The 14514-nt window shown below is 43.9% G+C and overlaps 1 protein-coding gene across 1 annotated transcript in view; it reads left to right on the forward strand.

Annotated features, from left to right (window-relative positions):
- Window positions 1-14514, forward strand: part of LOC122559137 (cadherin-related family member 4-like) — a 327985-nt gene that overhangs the window by 157572 nt on the left and 155899 nt on the right. Inside the window, exons 4-5 of the mRNA XM_087993996.1 lie at window positions 3762-3788; window positions 4538-4734. Coding sequence (XP_087850122.1) covers window positions 3762-3788; window positions 4538-4734 — 224 coding nt within the window. The remainder of the gene's footprint in view (window positions 1-3761; window positions 3789-4537; window positions 4735-14514) is intronic.

A 14514-nucleotide genomic window follows, 5' to 3' on the forward strand; every position in this document is an offset into this window, starting at 1 on the left:
GGCAATACCTACCTTTGTCAGGTCAGGCATGTTATACAACTGCAAATTAACCTCTCATTCACAATACCGTAGTTTATTGTTTAGTTCTTGTGTAGCAGAATGTCTAAGGTTTTCTGATGTTGTTGACATAAAATATGAGTCATTGTAGTTTGCAGCTTAGCAACTATGCTATGCGCTCCTGTCTTTAATTCTCCAGCATCCAATGTGAGGACAGCGGAAAAGCTGAACAAGACTATTGTTAAATGAGGGCTGACTGGGGTATACGCAGAAGAAATGTAGAGTTTACCGCACTAATATGAAATGACGGAGGACAGAAAACTTGTGGAGAGGATCTGAAAAATTGTATACGATTTGCATTTATACCATGACTTTATTTTAATAAAATGCTCCATGATACTTCACAAAAATAAATCAAAAGTTTGCCACAAAATGTGGAGGTTATAGAGCCATAGAGATGTACAGCACAGAAACGGACCCTTCAGTCCAATTCATCCAAACCAACCAGATATCCCAACCTAATTTAGTCACATTTGTCAGCATTTGGCCCATATCCCTCTAAACCCTTCCTATTCATATACCCATCCAGATGCCTTTCAAATGTTGTAATTGTACCAACCTCCACCACTTCCTCTGGCAGCTCATTCTATACACACACCAGACTCTGCATGAAATAATTGCCTCTTAGGTCCCTTTTAGATCTTTCCCCTCCCACCCTAAACCTATGCCCCCTAATTGTGGACTTCCCTAACACAGGGAAAAGACCTTGACTGTTCACCCTGTCCAAGCCCCTGATGAAGTTATAAACTTCTATAAGGTCACTCCCCTCAGCCTCCAACGCTCCAGGGAAAACAGCCCCAGCCTATTCAGCCTCTCCCTTACATCTTTGTAAATCTTTTTCTAAATACTTTTAAATTTAACAACATCTTTCCTTTAGCCCGGAGACCAGAATTGAATGCAGTATTCCAAAAGTGGTCGAGCAATGTTCTGTACAGCCGCAACATGACCTGCTAACTCCTAAACTCAATGCACTGACCAAATGCCTTCTTCACTATCCTGCCTACCTGCAACTCCACTTTCAAGGAACAATGAACCTGCACTCCAAGTTCTCTTTATTTTGCAACTCATCCTGGGACCTTACCATTAAGTGTATAAGTCCTGCCCTGATTTGCCCTACCAAAATGTAGCATCTCAAATTTATCTAGATTAAACTTCATTGGCCACTCTTTGGCCCATCAGCAAATCTGATCAAGGTCTTGTTGTAATCTGAGGTAACCTTCTTCACTGTCCACTACACAACCAATTTTATTGTCATTCGCAAACTTACTAACCACACCTCCCAAATTCACAATCACATCATCAAATACTTTATTAAAGAGCTGGACTTCTAAAAACTTTAAAGGAGGAGGAAAGGGTTAGTGAGGTGGAGGAATTTAAGGATTGAATTCAAGAACTTAAAGCTCAGGAATGGCTGTCAGTGTTGATGAGAAAGGAGTTGGGAATGTCTGAGGGGCCATAACTAGAGTGTAAAATTCCCAGAAATAAGGATCTGGAGAGAGACAAACTTTGCAGAATGCATCACTCATGTAATCTTTTCCAGCATTTAAACATCTATTATTTCATCATAATTTTCATTGAGCATCTTACATCACCATGCATATTCAAAACACAGTAGCAGGTTTCTTTGAAACATTTCTGCCTCTGATTTTAGCTCATACTCCAATGTTCACGTTTAAGAACCTATCACACTGCACTTTGTGGCACCATTTACCCACAAATCTCTTGAAGAAAACTATCCTCAGAACAATTCCATTTGTTTTTCTTTCAGTTATTGAAACTTTATATGTCTAGAATATGCATTAAACAAAATAAACATTTTAAAATCCCTATATTCCTGGTAATAATATGTTATTTAATTGAATTGTGTTTTAAGAGTTTGAATGCCTTTTATTTGAGGGACTAAAACTTTCTAAACATCTGGGTCTGGACTGCAGAATAGCTTAAAAGAAATAGCAGCATTGTTGCCAAGATCAGCAATTGTCTTACTCACTGGTTGATTTGCTAAGCCACTGCAGAAGGCAGTTCAGATGGAATAGGACGGTCTGTCTTTCTGTGTTGTGTGGGTGAGACTGCCTGTGGTTCTGTGTTTTATGGTTGACACAGTCTGGCTTTTATTATTGTGTGATTCACACAGCAAGTGTTTTTGTGATGCGTGGGTAAGACTATATTCATTTCTGTTGCATTCTGTTTGTTTCTGTGATGTTTGGGTGAGGCAATCTGTGTTTTTATGTGGTGATTGTGAGGCTGCCTTTCTGCTTTGAGTGTGTGTGTGTGACAGTCTGTGTTTTCATGCTGTATGCATGAGGCAGCCTGTATTTCCTTGTGTGTAAGACTGCTGGTGTTTCTGTGTTGTGTGAAGAGATATTCTGTATTGCTATGCTGTGTGGGTGAGATTGTCTGTGTTTTGTGGTTAGGTCTGCCTGTGTTTCTGTATTGCACAATTTGGACAGTCTGTGCTCCTGTGTGATGTGAGTGAGACACCCTCTGTTTCTGGGTTGTGTTGTTTTTCTCTGTTGTGTGCTTGACAGTGTGTATTTCTGTGTTTAGTATTTTAGTCTGTGTTTTTATATTGCTTGAGTGAGTTAGCCTATGTTTCTGTGTTGTATGGTTGAGTTAAATTGTATTTTTGTGTTCTTTTTGTGTGTTAGCCTGTGTTTTTGTGTTGTGTGGGTCAGACAGTCTGTGTTTCTATGTTTTGTGGGTGGGACAGCCTCTGTTTCTCTGTTGCTAGGTCCTGACACCTTGTAGCTCTACCTAGCACTTTATTAGCCATTCAAGGGTGGGTTGAGGCAGAGGGAGAACTTAGAGTGACCAGGGTGATACCCAGTGACAGAAGAATCTGACTTGGTGAGAGACTTTCCATCAAGGTCTCACAGAATGGAGCTGCCATCATTCCTCAGGCTGCTTCCCCTAGTTCTTGTCGTGAGGAGTAAGTTGAAATACTCAGTCTACTTCCTTGTTTCTCATGTTATTGATGAATTACTCCTTACAGTGACACCTTCTGTGTTTACATGGAATATCTGAAGAAGAATCCTACCTTCCTTGGGTAGCTATTTATTGATCCTCTTCGTTATTGTTCATCTTTATTCTGCTGAAGTGCCTGTGCAAATGTGGGACTCTGCTTAAATGTGGATTTACGTTATTCTTCGCATGTTTGTGTTTGTATATGTGAGCATGTCTGGTTGATCATGTATGTGTGTCTTTGTGCATAAGTGTAATTATACATGTGAGGTCTGTGTGTAAGTCTCAGTATGTGCATGTGTGCGTGTCTCTGAGGGACTGCCTGAATGTGTCTGGGAGAGTGTGTGAATGTGTGAGCATGTGTCTGACTGTGAATGTTGTGTGTTTGTGTATGTGAGTCCATATTTGTCACTGTTTGCCTTGCTATTAGTTTGTGTATCTCTTCTTTCGTTTGTGTATCCCTTCTCTCTCTCGCGCTCTCTATCTATCTATCTATTTCTGTTGGCCTAATAATGTACAACGCCAAAATACAGAGCTGCCTGTTCCCACTGGTTCCACATTTTATTAAACCCTGCACTTGTAACAGTGTCTGTCCTCAGAACTGTGTCATTCTTTCCCAAACTCAACAGGTCAGAATAAAAACTGCAGTGAGGTTTTAAAGGACTTAAATTCTCTCACTCACTCCCTGCTCTTTGTAATGTCCTGATGATTGATTGCGATCTGTTTCTCATGTTCTGTTTCAGATAACTTCAGTGACGGAGGCGAAATCAGTAAGTCTTTTAACAAGTAACTTGCTTTCAGGTTGGACAGATTTGGAGTTAGAGGGAGGAAATGAAAGAGGACAGTGGGGGAGGTTGAAAAGGAGACTGAGGGATGGAGTAGATTGCTGCCTCTTTGAGACATTGTGGAATGGTGAGTTGGGAACATAGGGGATAGGAGCAGGACGATAGCCTGGACTCAACTCCACTCTCCTGCCTGCTCCCCATAGCCGTTTATCATGCTTCCCTTATCCATTTCTTTCTTGAATCTATTGATTGATTCTGCCTCCACTGAAGATTGGGGCAGTGAGTCCCACAGATTCACAACCCTCTGAGAGAAGTCGTTTCTTCTCATATCAGTTTTGAACTCACCTTCTCTTCGATGGAAAATTTCACAATAGCTAATGCATACACAGCAAGATCCCACAAGCAGCTGTGTGCAGATTACCCAATTCTCTCTTTCAGTGTCTTATCCTTTGAGGAACCCGATTGTTCATTAGGGCAACAAATGTTTGCGAGACACTGGGCATCACCGCATTGGTCTTCGTCAGAAAAGGACCATGGGACGGTCATTGACATTGACCAGAAAGCGCAGTCAGGGTCTTAACGTGACATGTCATCTGAAAGATGAACCCTCTGACACTGCAGCCAGATCACAAGGCAAGAGTGCTCCCAATGAGTTGAAGCTCACCGATACATGATAACCTCCTGAAGCGCTTGTTGAAATTGTTGGGATTTTTCTGTTTTCTTGCTCTGTTCAGTTATAGAAAATTTTGTCAGCATTGTGACAGTGCCCGAGAACAGTCTTCCAGGAACCAAGATCAATGAATTCCAGGTAGTTGTGATTGACGATGAGATCACAGGGATCACTGTCACCTCCATGCCAAGGGATCAATTCTTCCTGCACACTGCGAGAAAGACACATCAGATTGATGATACCATGTATTACACAGTTCAGGTATGTGTAGTGCTCTGTCCCCTTCACCCAGAGGCACTCAGAGAGTGCTCACTCATGAGCCAATGGTGCCTTTGAGTCACTGACTGTACTATATTATCCTGGAATCTTCTCCAGTTAGAAATTACTGGTAATCCCCAGGGTTGTGCTGTGAGCAAATGAAATTGTCAACTGTCCAGGCTTGGCTGGACTCTCCACAAATTGGAATTTAATGTTCAGAATAGGCCATGGTCAACTGCGCTTTGGTTTCTGTACCAGACCAGGCTAAAGAAAATTCACACTCTGCGTTATAGACACTAGACTAGAAATCCCTCAATATTTGGTTTGAATGTACTCAGGAGTCTGAAAGGAACTCATTGCTAGGTCTTTGCTGTACATTGGACTCAGTTCCACATCATAGGGAACATCTGGTATAAAGGTGTCTTTGAACAATTGGTCTGTAGCTTTTAAAATTCATTCTCAGGAAACAGCGAGGTGCTATTTATTGCTCACCCCGAGTCATTGTTCAGAACCTGGTACAAGACTTGCTTTGAATCTGTCAATGTTCATCAGTCCCGCAACTTTCTAAAACTACTGTCTGCTTCAGATATATCTAAATGACCCAGTATACTTGGATTTTGAATGGATTCCCATATACATCCTCACTGTAACCATCAATACGTTTAATACGGACCGTCGCATTGAACAAATTAATCTGCTTGTACAAGATGTCCCAGATGAAAAGTGTGGAGTCCAGTTTCAAACTCCAGGAGGTAAGAGATTTCACTCTTGATTTTTAGCTTTCTGTGAGCTTTGAGAAATGTTTGTAAGCTGAGGAGAATGTATTCCCAACCTCACTTTGGGACAGGCATATTCAGGCAGCAGAATCTTCCCAGCCTTGTGAGATGTTGAAAAAGGTCCTTGATTATCAGATAAAAAGTTAAATATAAAGACCAAAGTATCACACTTTCCAGGACACAGTGAGGTCTGCAGATGCTGGAGATCAGAGTTGAGAGTGTGTTGCTGGAAAAGCGCAGCAGGTCAGGCAGCATCCGAGGAGCAGGAAAATCGGGCTGGCGCCCTTCATCAGGGATGAGGCCTCGGATGCTGCCTGACTTGCTGTGCTTTTCCAGCAACACACTCTCAACACTATCACACTTTCCAACCAAGTCCTGGTTCTGGAGAGAAATTGCCACAACTGAGTGACAACAATGTGGCTTGTGTTATCAAGGCTCATTGCTCATTAACGGTTAATCTCACCTTAATCCCAGTATCGTATTCATCCTGCTGGATAAAAACAGTGACAACGCCCGACGTGAAAGTCAGAGCTAGTACCTGATGACTCCATCTCACTGCTTACTTCTCTGTCCCTTCATCTTGGAAAATAGTTGCTCAAGTCTCCTGTGTTGTGTCCATCCACACTGTGAATGTGAGGTGCTGTATATTGGTAGGGCAAATGAGACAGGACTGATACACGTATTAGCAAAGTCCTTGGGAGTGTTGTCAAACAATGAAACCTTGGAGTGCAGGTTCATAGTTCCTTGAAAGTGGAGTCACAGGTAGACAAAATAGTGAAAAAGGCGTTTGGTATGCTTTCCTTTATTGGTCAGAATATTGAGTACAGATGTTGGGAGGTCATGTTGCGGCTGTACAGGACATTGGTTAGGCTACTTTTGGAATACAATGTCCAATTCTGGTCTCCGTGCTATCGGAAAGATGTTGTGAAACTTGAAATGGTTCAGAAATAATTTACAAGGATGTTGCCAGGGTAGGAGAGGGAGAGATTTAGGGAGAGGTTGAACAGGTTAGGGTTATTTTCCCTGGAATGTCGGAGACTGAGGGGTGGCCTTATAGAGATTAATAAAATCATGAGGGGCATGGACAGGGTGAATAGTCAAGGTCTTTTTCCAGGGTAGGGGAGTCCAAAACTAGAGGGCATAGGTTTAAGGTGAGAGGGATAAGATCTAAACTTTTTCACGCAAAGGGTGCTGCGTGTATGGAAGGAGCTGCCAGAGGAAGTGGTGGAGGTGGGTACAATTGCAACATTTAAAAGACATCTGGATGGGTATATGAATTGGAAGTGTTTAGAAGGATATGGGCCAAATGCTGACAAATGGGACTAGATTAATTTAGTATTTCAGATCAGTATGGACGAGTTGCACAGAAGGGTCTGTTTCTGTGCTGTACAGCTCTGTGATTGTATGACCTCATATCCATGAACACTGGCATCCAATGTATACCAGCGTCAGTGAACCCTCATGGCACATCTCTGATCCATATGTGGTATGCTCCTGCATCTTAATACTGCCCCAGCACCTCCCAATGTAATACTGCCTCAAAGACACTGTCCACACAGGGACTGGCAGCTGGCCCACAGACTGGGGCAGGCTGTATTATAGGGTGGCTCGCACACTCTCTTATCACTCACTCACTTTACATTCAGTTAGATCACAAGATCCTTGCCTTGCCTTTTTGCACGTTATACCCTCAGTCAGACTTAAACTCTGTCTTGCCTTTCTGTTTCATGGAGACTCAAGTCCTGGTTGTCAGTAGTGATCAGTCAAAGGACTGGACATGGTGCTGTGTGGCACTGTGCTCACACTATCACTGTCATGTGGCATCAACAAACACAGCAAACACATTACATGGACACTACTGAGTGGCCATGTCTCAAACTCAAAGTGAGAGCAGTCCTCAGTTATGCCCAGGCTGGGTGTACTGTAATGAGACCGGGTGTATAGTCAGTCAAGGCCAGTATCCTCTCACAGTCCAGGGGCTTGCGCAATTCTCAGTCATATATGCTGGGGAGTCAGGGTCAGGGGCTCTGCCTCAATCCAATCACAGGATTGGACCACAGTCAGTCTTGCAGGTCCAAGTGCAGGCAGTCAGCAGGATTCATGGATTTTCAGCCAGGATTCTGATTGGAGAGTGGGCAGGCCATGGTCAGTCTTGAGTCAGGGCTGGTCAGTCAGGGCCTGGTCAGCATTCAGTCAGGGCCTGGTCAGCCTTCAGTCAAGGCCTGGTCAGTCAGGGCCTGGTCAGTCAGGGTATGGTCAGTGAGGGCCTGATCAGCCTTCAGTCAAGGCCTGGTCAGTTAGGGCCTGGTCAGCTTTCTGTCAGGGTTTCGTAGTCAAGGCATGGCCAGTCAGAGCCTGGTCAGCCTTCAGTCAGAGTGTGTCCAGTCAGAGCCTGGTCACTCAGAGTCTGGTCAGAATTCAGTTGGATCTGTCTGGCCATGTCAGTATGGAGTCAGTCTGGGTTCGGGGAAGGGATGGTGTGGGATCAGTCCTGGGGAACTAGCTCAATGTACATCAAGAACGGGTGGGGGGGTGTATCAAAGGACACTGTTGTGATGGGGCAGCGAGGGGACTTAATGTTGGCCAGTGAAGGCAGCACTCTGGAATACTGAAGGGACAAGGACAGCGAAGTGCTCAAAGTGGGGAACTGGTAGTGTTTGCAAGTGGGGAAGGGTGAGTATGGGTGGCAAGGCACACAATGGGGGAAGTGGTCACGGTGCTTGGGCAGGATTAAACTTGAGGAGCAGGGTGTAAGAGCTAAGAATGAGAGTTACAGTCATAAATGCAGCAGGGGAGTTGGAACATTGGAAGGGGTGGGACAGTTGTGATGGCCTCTCCAGAGAGTTCCAGATAGACAGGGAGATGGAGGATCAGGGTGAGGAGGGAACCAGATAGCTAGGCTGAGCCTATTACTCACAACATCCAACTCAACTTGCTTCACCTCCCATAAAGTATTCTTTCCGAACTACACACTGTGATTGGAAAATAGCGGCGTCCATACATAACGTGGGCAAAGTCAGTGATTTCTTTTCTGGATTAAGATGTGAGCTCAATGTCTGAATGATCAGAGAAACCCCTACAAAGGCCATTGCATCAATTATCACTTGACGGGTTATGGTGGAAATCATCAGAGCACAGTGTGCGTGAAATATGACAGAGTCAGAGTACAGTGCACATGAACACCCAGCAGTGTCACAGCATTGTGTATGGAATACAGGCAGTGTCAGAGAATGGTGTGCATAAAATTGGGGCAGGGTTAGAGCGTGGTGTATGTGAACTACAGGCAGTGTCAAAGCACGGAGTGTGTGAAATACAGGCAGAGACAGAGCATGGTGTATGTAAAATATTGGCAGTGTCAGGGATTGCGTTGTGTGAAATACAAGCAGTGTCAGGCATTATGTGTATGTGTGTGTGAAATACAGACGGTGTCAAGCATTATGTGTGTGTGAAATACAAGCAGTGTCAAAGCATGCATGTGTGTGTGTGTGAAATGTCGGCCTGTGTCAAGCATTGTGTGTATGAAATACAGGCAGTGTCAGGCATTGTGTGTGTGTGTGAAATATAGGCAGTGTTAGGTATTGTGTCTATGTAAAATACAGTAAATGTCAGGCATTATGTGTGTGTGAAATACAAGCTGTGTCAGAGCAGTCATGTATGTGTGTGTGAGAGAGAGAGATATACACAGGCTGTGTCAAGCATTGTGTGTGTGAAATACAGGCAGTGTCAGAGCTTTGTGTGTGCGTGTGTGAAATACAAGCAGTGTCAGGCATTGTTTGTGTGTGTGAAATACAGGCAAAGTCAGGCATTGTGTGTGTGCGTGTGAGAGAAAATACAGGCAGTGTCATGCATTATGTGTGACAAACGAGCAGTATCAAAGCATGTGTGTGTTGTGGGTGAGTGTGAAATACAGACAGTGTCAAGCATTGTGTGTGTGTGAAATATTGGCAGGGTCAGGCATTGTGTAGGTGCAAATACAGGCACTGTCAGATATTGTGTGTATGTGAAATACAAGCTGTGTCAACGTATGCATGATTGTGTGTGAGAAATACAGGCAGTGTCAGTGCTTGGTGTGCATGAAATCCAGACAGTGTTACTGTGTGGTGTGTGTGAAATACAGGCAGTGTCAGAGCATGGTATAGATGAAATACTGGCAGTGTAAGGCATTGTGTGTGTGTGAAATGCAAGCTGTGTTAAAGCATGATGTGGGTGTATGTGTGAGAGATAGAAATACAGACTGTGTCAAGCATTGTGTGTGTGAAATAAAGGCAGTGTCAGGCATTGTGTACGTGTACATACAGGCAGTGTCAGGCATTTTGTGTGTGCGAAATACAAGCTGTGTCAACGCATGCATGTGTGCGTGTGAGAGAGAGAAATACAGGCTGTGTCAAGCATTGTGTGTAAAATACAGGCAGTGTCAGTGCTTAGTGTGTGTGAAATACAAGCTATGTCAAAGCATGCGTGTGTGTGTGTGTGAGAGAAACACAGGCAGTGTCAGAGCTTGGTGTGTGTGAAATCCAGGCAGTGTTAGTCTGTGGTGTGTGTGAAATACAAGCAGTGTCAAAGCATGGAGCATGTGAAATACAAGCAGTGTCAGACATCATGTGTGGGTGAAATACAGGCTGCGTCACAGCGTTGTGTATGAAATACAGGCAGTGTCAGAGCATGGTGTGTGTGAAATACAGGCAGTGTCAGAGTATTGTGCATGAAATACAGGCAGTGTTGAGTATGGTCTGTGTGAAATACAGGCAGTGTCAAAGTATTGTGCATGAAATCCAGGCAGTGTCGAGTATGGGGTGTGAGAAATACAGGCAGTGTCAGAGTATTGTGTATGTGAAATCCAGGCAGTTTCCAACTGTGTGAGATCCAAATCACAAGTAATCTCGACCATGTCATTGGTCATTGCAGATTGAAGATAGTCCTTTCCATGAAGCATTAGTAATCACAGGCAATTCACAAAAACAATTCAAGGTCTCATTGGCTGCAGAAGGGCATGGAACTGCTTCCTCTTACCTTGACCTATAAATCGAATACAACACAGTGTTTCTACAATAATGCCTTTTGTGGATGATGTGGAGCTTGGAGGAACAGTGTTCAGTACCCACAATCATAGAGTCATAGAAGGTTAAAGCATGTAAACAGGCCCTTCGGCCCAACCTGTCCCATGCCGTCTAGTTTTCATGATTAATATAGTCCCATTTGCCTGCGTTTGGTCGATATCCCTCCATACCTTTTCCATCCATGTACTTGTCCAAATGTTTCTTAAATGACTAAATTATATTTGCCTCCACCACTCTCTCCGGGAACCTGGTCCAGACACTAACCACCCTCTGTGTGGAAACAAATTGCCCCCGGACCCTTTGTATCTCTCTGCTCTCACCTTAAACCACTGCCCTCTAGTTTTTAGAGTTCCCTACCATGGGGAAAAGTTTTGGACTATCTACCTTATCTAGTTAAAAATCTCACTACACCAGGTTATAGTCCAACAGGTTTATTTGGAAGCACTAGCTTTTGGAGCGCTATTCCTTTATCAGGTAGTTGTCATCGACCTGGTGTTGTGAGATTTTTAACTTTGTACACTCAGTCCAACTCCGGCATCTCCAAATCATGACATGATTTTATAGCCCTCTGTAAGGTTACTCCTCATTCCCCGATGGTCTAGAGAAAAAAGTCCCAGCTTTTCCAGCCTCTTCTTATAACTCAGACCTTCTAGTCCAGGTAACATCCTGGTAAATATTTTCTGCACTCTTTGTAGTTTAATAATATCCTTTCTATAATAGGGTGACTAGAACTGCACACAGTACTCCAAATGTGACCTTATCAATGTCTTATACAGCTGCAATATGATGTCCCAACTCCTATACTCAATGCTTTCATCGATGAAAGCACATGCAGTCTGTTACTGTATATTTAGGACGTGTTTAATGGTGCTTTTATTTCAATAAAGTGCAATGCAAAGTGTCATGTAGCATTCCATGAGCGTCTCTATGTCCCACTGTATGGAGCATCATGTAAAGTGGCCCTTTTGAGTGTGGAAGGCTGCTCTCATTACTGTCATTACTTGTTCTGTTTCTAACATTGCCTACACAGGTTCACTGGAAATGCGAGCAATATATCAGGCACAGCAGGGCCCACTGTTGGGTTGTAACAAAGGAACAAAGGAACAAAGGAGCAATAGGTGTGTCAGCAAACCCAAGGCCAACAGAAAGCTCCCAGCAGCTGTTGGACAGGGAGAGGTTCCCTCAGGAGATACAGGAGGGGTGGGTCAGAGTCTACCATCCTCACTGCCCTTCCCTTTGGATCGGTCAGGCACAGCCTGTCACTGAATTACACCAACTATAGACACAGGAACCTGTGACTCAAGGGAGATGATGGCCATTCTCTCCCAGTGGTCGTCATGGTGACAGCTGCATTGAACTGATGTGGGAGTGGCTCTTTCAGATCTCTGGAGTACAGGGAGCTGTTTCTGCCGTGCTGTCAAACGTATCTCAAGCCTGCGGGAAATCTGCTCATTTTCCCTCTCCAGTGGCTGCAAAATTAATAAGTAATCTTTCTGAGTGTGAAGCAGTCACCCTCTGCCTCCTGCAAGCAAGTGAATGTATCCAGATGAGGAAGGTCAGGAAGCAGCATTCTGATAAGTGTAAGGGTAACCGTGGCAAGCCCTGTGGACAGGGACCACTGCCTTCGCAGTCTTTCCCTCCGTGTATTATACCCATAGTTTTAGCCTGTGTTTGTTTGTGCAATGGGGGTGTTTAAGCAGTACATTAAAGTTTTAACTAGTAACATGGATAGTACAAAATTGCTTATCGATCATTAGAATCAAGTGTTTTGAGTACAGAAGCCTGGCCCTTACTTTCTGACAAACTGGGTCTAAAGGACAGATAATTAGACAGGTTTCATGTACTTTTGAGTTCTTTAAGTTTTGCGATAACTCCAGGAATAGCAAGCTGTTCATTTCCAGTACACTGGCCCAGTTAGGAGTCACAATTGCCAGGATGGTTCCTGGACTACCTTCTACAAACATGGCTGGTCACTCTATTATTCAACCAGAGAGTCATGGTTTAAGGATAAGTGGTAGGACTGAGATACGGAGAAATGTCTTCACCTTGAGAGTGGTGAGCCTCTGGAGTTCACTTCCACAGATAGTGACTGAGGCCAAAGCATTACGTGTTTTCAAGAAGGAGAAAGATGTAGCTGAAAGGATCAAGAGATTTGGAGGGAGAATGAGATTAGAGTGAGATCATAATGAATGACCGAGCAGGTTTGAAGGGTCACATGGTCTCACCCTCAAAATGGCTGGTGTGAGTGCCAGGTATCCCGGTAAGTACAAATACTCCTATGGTAAGTGGGAGAATCCAACCAGCATAGGTTGAGAATGATGTCATAGGGATGCAGTCCCTAGGTAAAGATCATAATGAATGACCAAGCAGGCTTGGAAGGTCAAATAGCCTCACATTAGTCCTATCTTCTATGCTTCTATGTGTCTATGAAACCCCCAAACTGAGGTGGACTGTTGACAGAGTGCAGTCCAATCATTGACCACAGTCATCAAGGAGATGATTAGTCTCCTGAAGATATAGTTGGGATGGTAGAGTACTTACAGCACAGCCTGAACAGAGTGTGCTGTATAATCTTAGCGTTCGCACTTTGTACAAATGGAGCAAGTACAAAGGTGGGCGTGGTGGAGACTGATGAGCTGAGAGTGTGGGAGCAGTCTTCTAATGAGGAGAATGATGACATTCACCTTCACCATGACAGGGCCCAGGAAGGCTGGATGCTACAAGTCAGACAGGAGGTAACTGACACCCAATTTCAGTAAATACGAGATGGGTGCAGGGATCACTCACTGATTATCAAACTGTCAGTACTCAACATGCAAGCACTGTATTGCTGTTCCAAAGACAGTTTCTGCTTGTGTGTCTCATGTTCACATTGGGTTTTAGCAAATAAAGATGAACAGTTTGAAGGCTTTCCTACATATAATAGTCCACAGTGAACAACGAAAAGATGCTGGATTACAGCGGGCACTGAGAGAGAAAGAAACACTGAGAGTTGTAAGATGGCATGTAGCTAAGGATGGGTAAACTGTGTGGCCTGGAGCTTAAACATGCCAAGACTAGGTCTGTGCAGTTGTACATGCAGGACATTGTCAGCTGTGCCAACTACTCACTGTGAGAGGCATTGCTTTGTGGCCACGTGCCACTACATTAATGGTAAAGGGCAGTTCAGGATGCCAGCCCCTGGATGCACGGCTGGTGCAAGTGCCAGGTATCCCGGTAGCTACAAATACTTACTCCTATGGTGGGTGGGAGGATCCAACCAGCATAGGTTGAGAATGATGTCATAGGGATGCAGTCCCTAGTTAATGAAGTGATTTTGGAATAATGACATGAGAAAAACTCACCAGACCTGACAGAGAGAAACCCTTCTTGAAACTTGATGAAAATGACACCTATCTGATATCTGGTAAGATACAGCCCAGGCTTGCTCAATGGTTCATTTCAAACCCCAAATCTCAATTCTCAGTTTTCTAAACCAGCCTTTCAGGTTGTCATTTTGTAATGAGTTTGAAGTCAACACAATTTTGAGCTGTAAGCTCATCCTCACTAGGAACTGGTTTTGGTTTCTGGGTTCTTGTCTATTAAGGTCTGGTTCTGTGGGGGTGGAACAAATAGTGAGAATACCAAGACACTGAGTCTTTCTAATGTACACTCCAGCCATTACTGCTCCTGATACCATTTACTTGAACCAATATTTTGACCTCACATAGGAGTCACAGTGCGTGTAGAAGAAACAGCAACACCACTTTCCCAAATCTACACCATCGTGTCAGCACCATCACCTGCAACTGATTTTATAGTAAGTGCATTATTTTATACTCTCTAAGGTTACAGGGTGACTGCATTAGCTTTATAAACCTGTTGGACTATAACCTGGTGTTGTGTGATTTTTAACTTTTCTCCAGAGAGGATTAAGCTGTTGAGCAGGCCGAGGGAGTGAATTCCTGGAT

Source organism: Chiloscyllium plagiosum, unplaced genomic scaffold (genome assembly GCF_037043375.1).
Source record: "Chiloscyllium plagiosum isolate Xiang-an unplaced genomic scaffold, Cpla_swu_hap1 HiC_scaffold_14, whole genome shotgun sequence".
NCBI lineage: Eukaryota > Metazoa > Chordata > Chondrichthyes > Orectolobiformes > Hemiscylliidae > Chiloscyllium > Chiloscyllium plagiosum.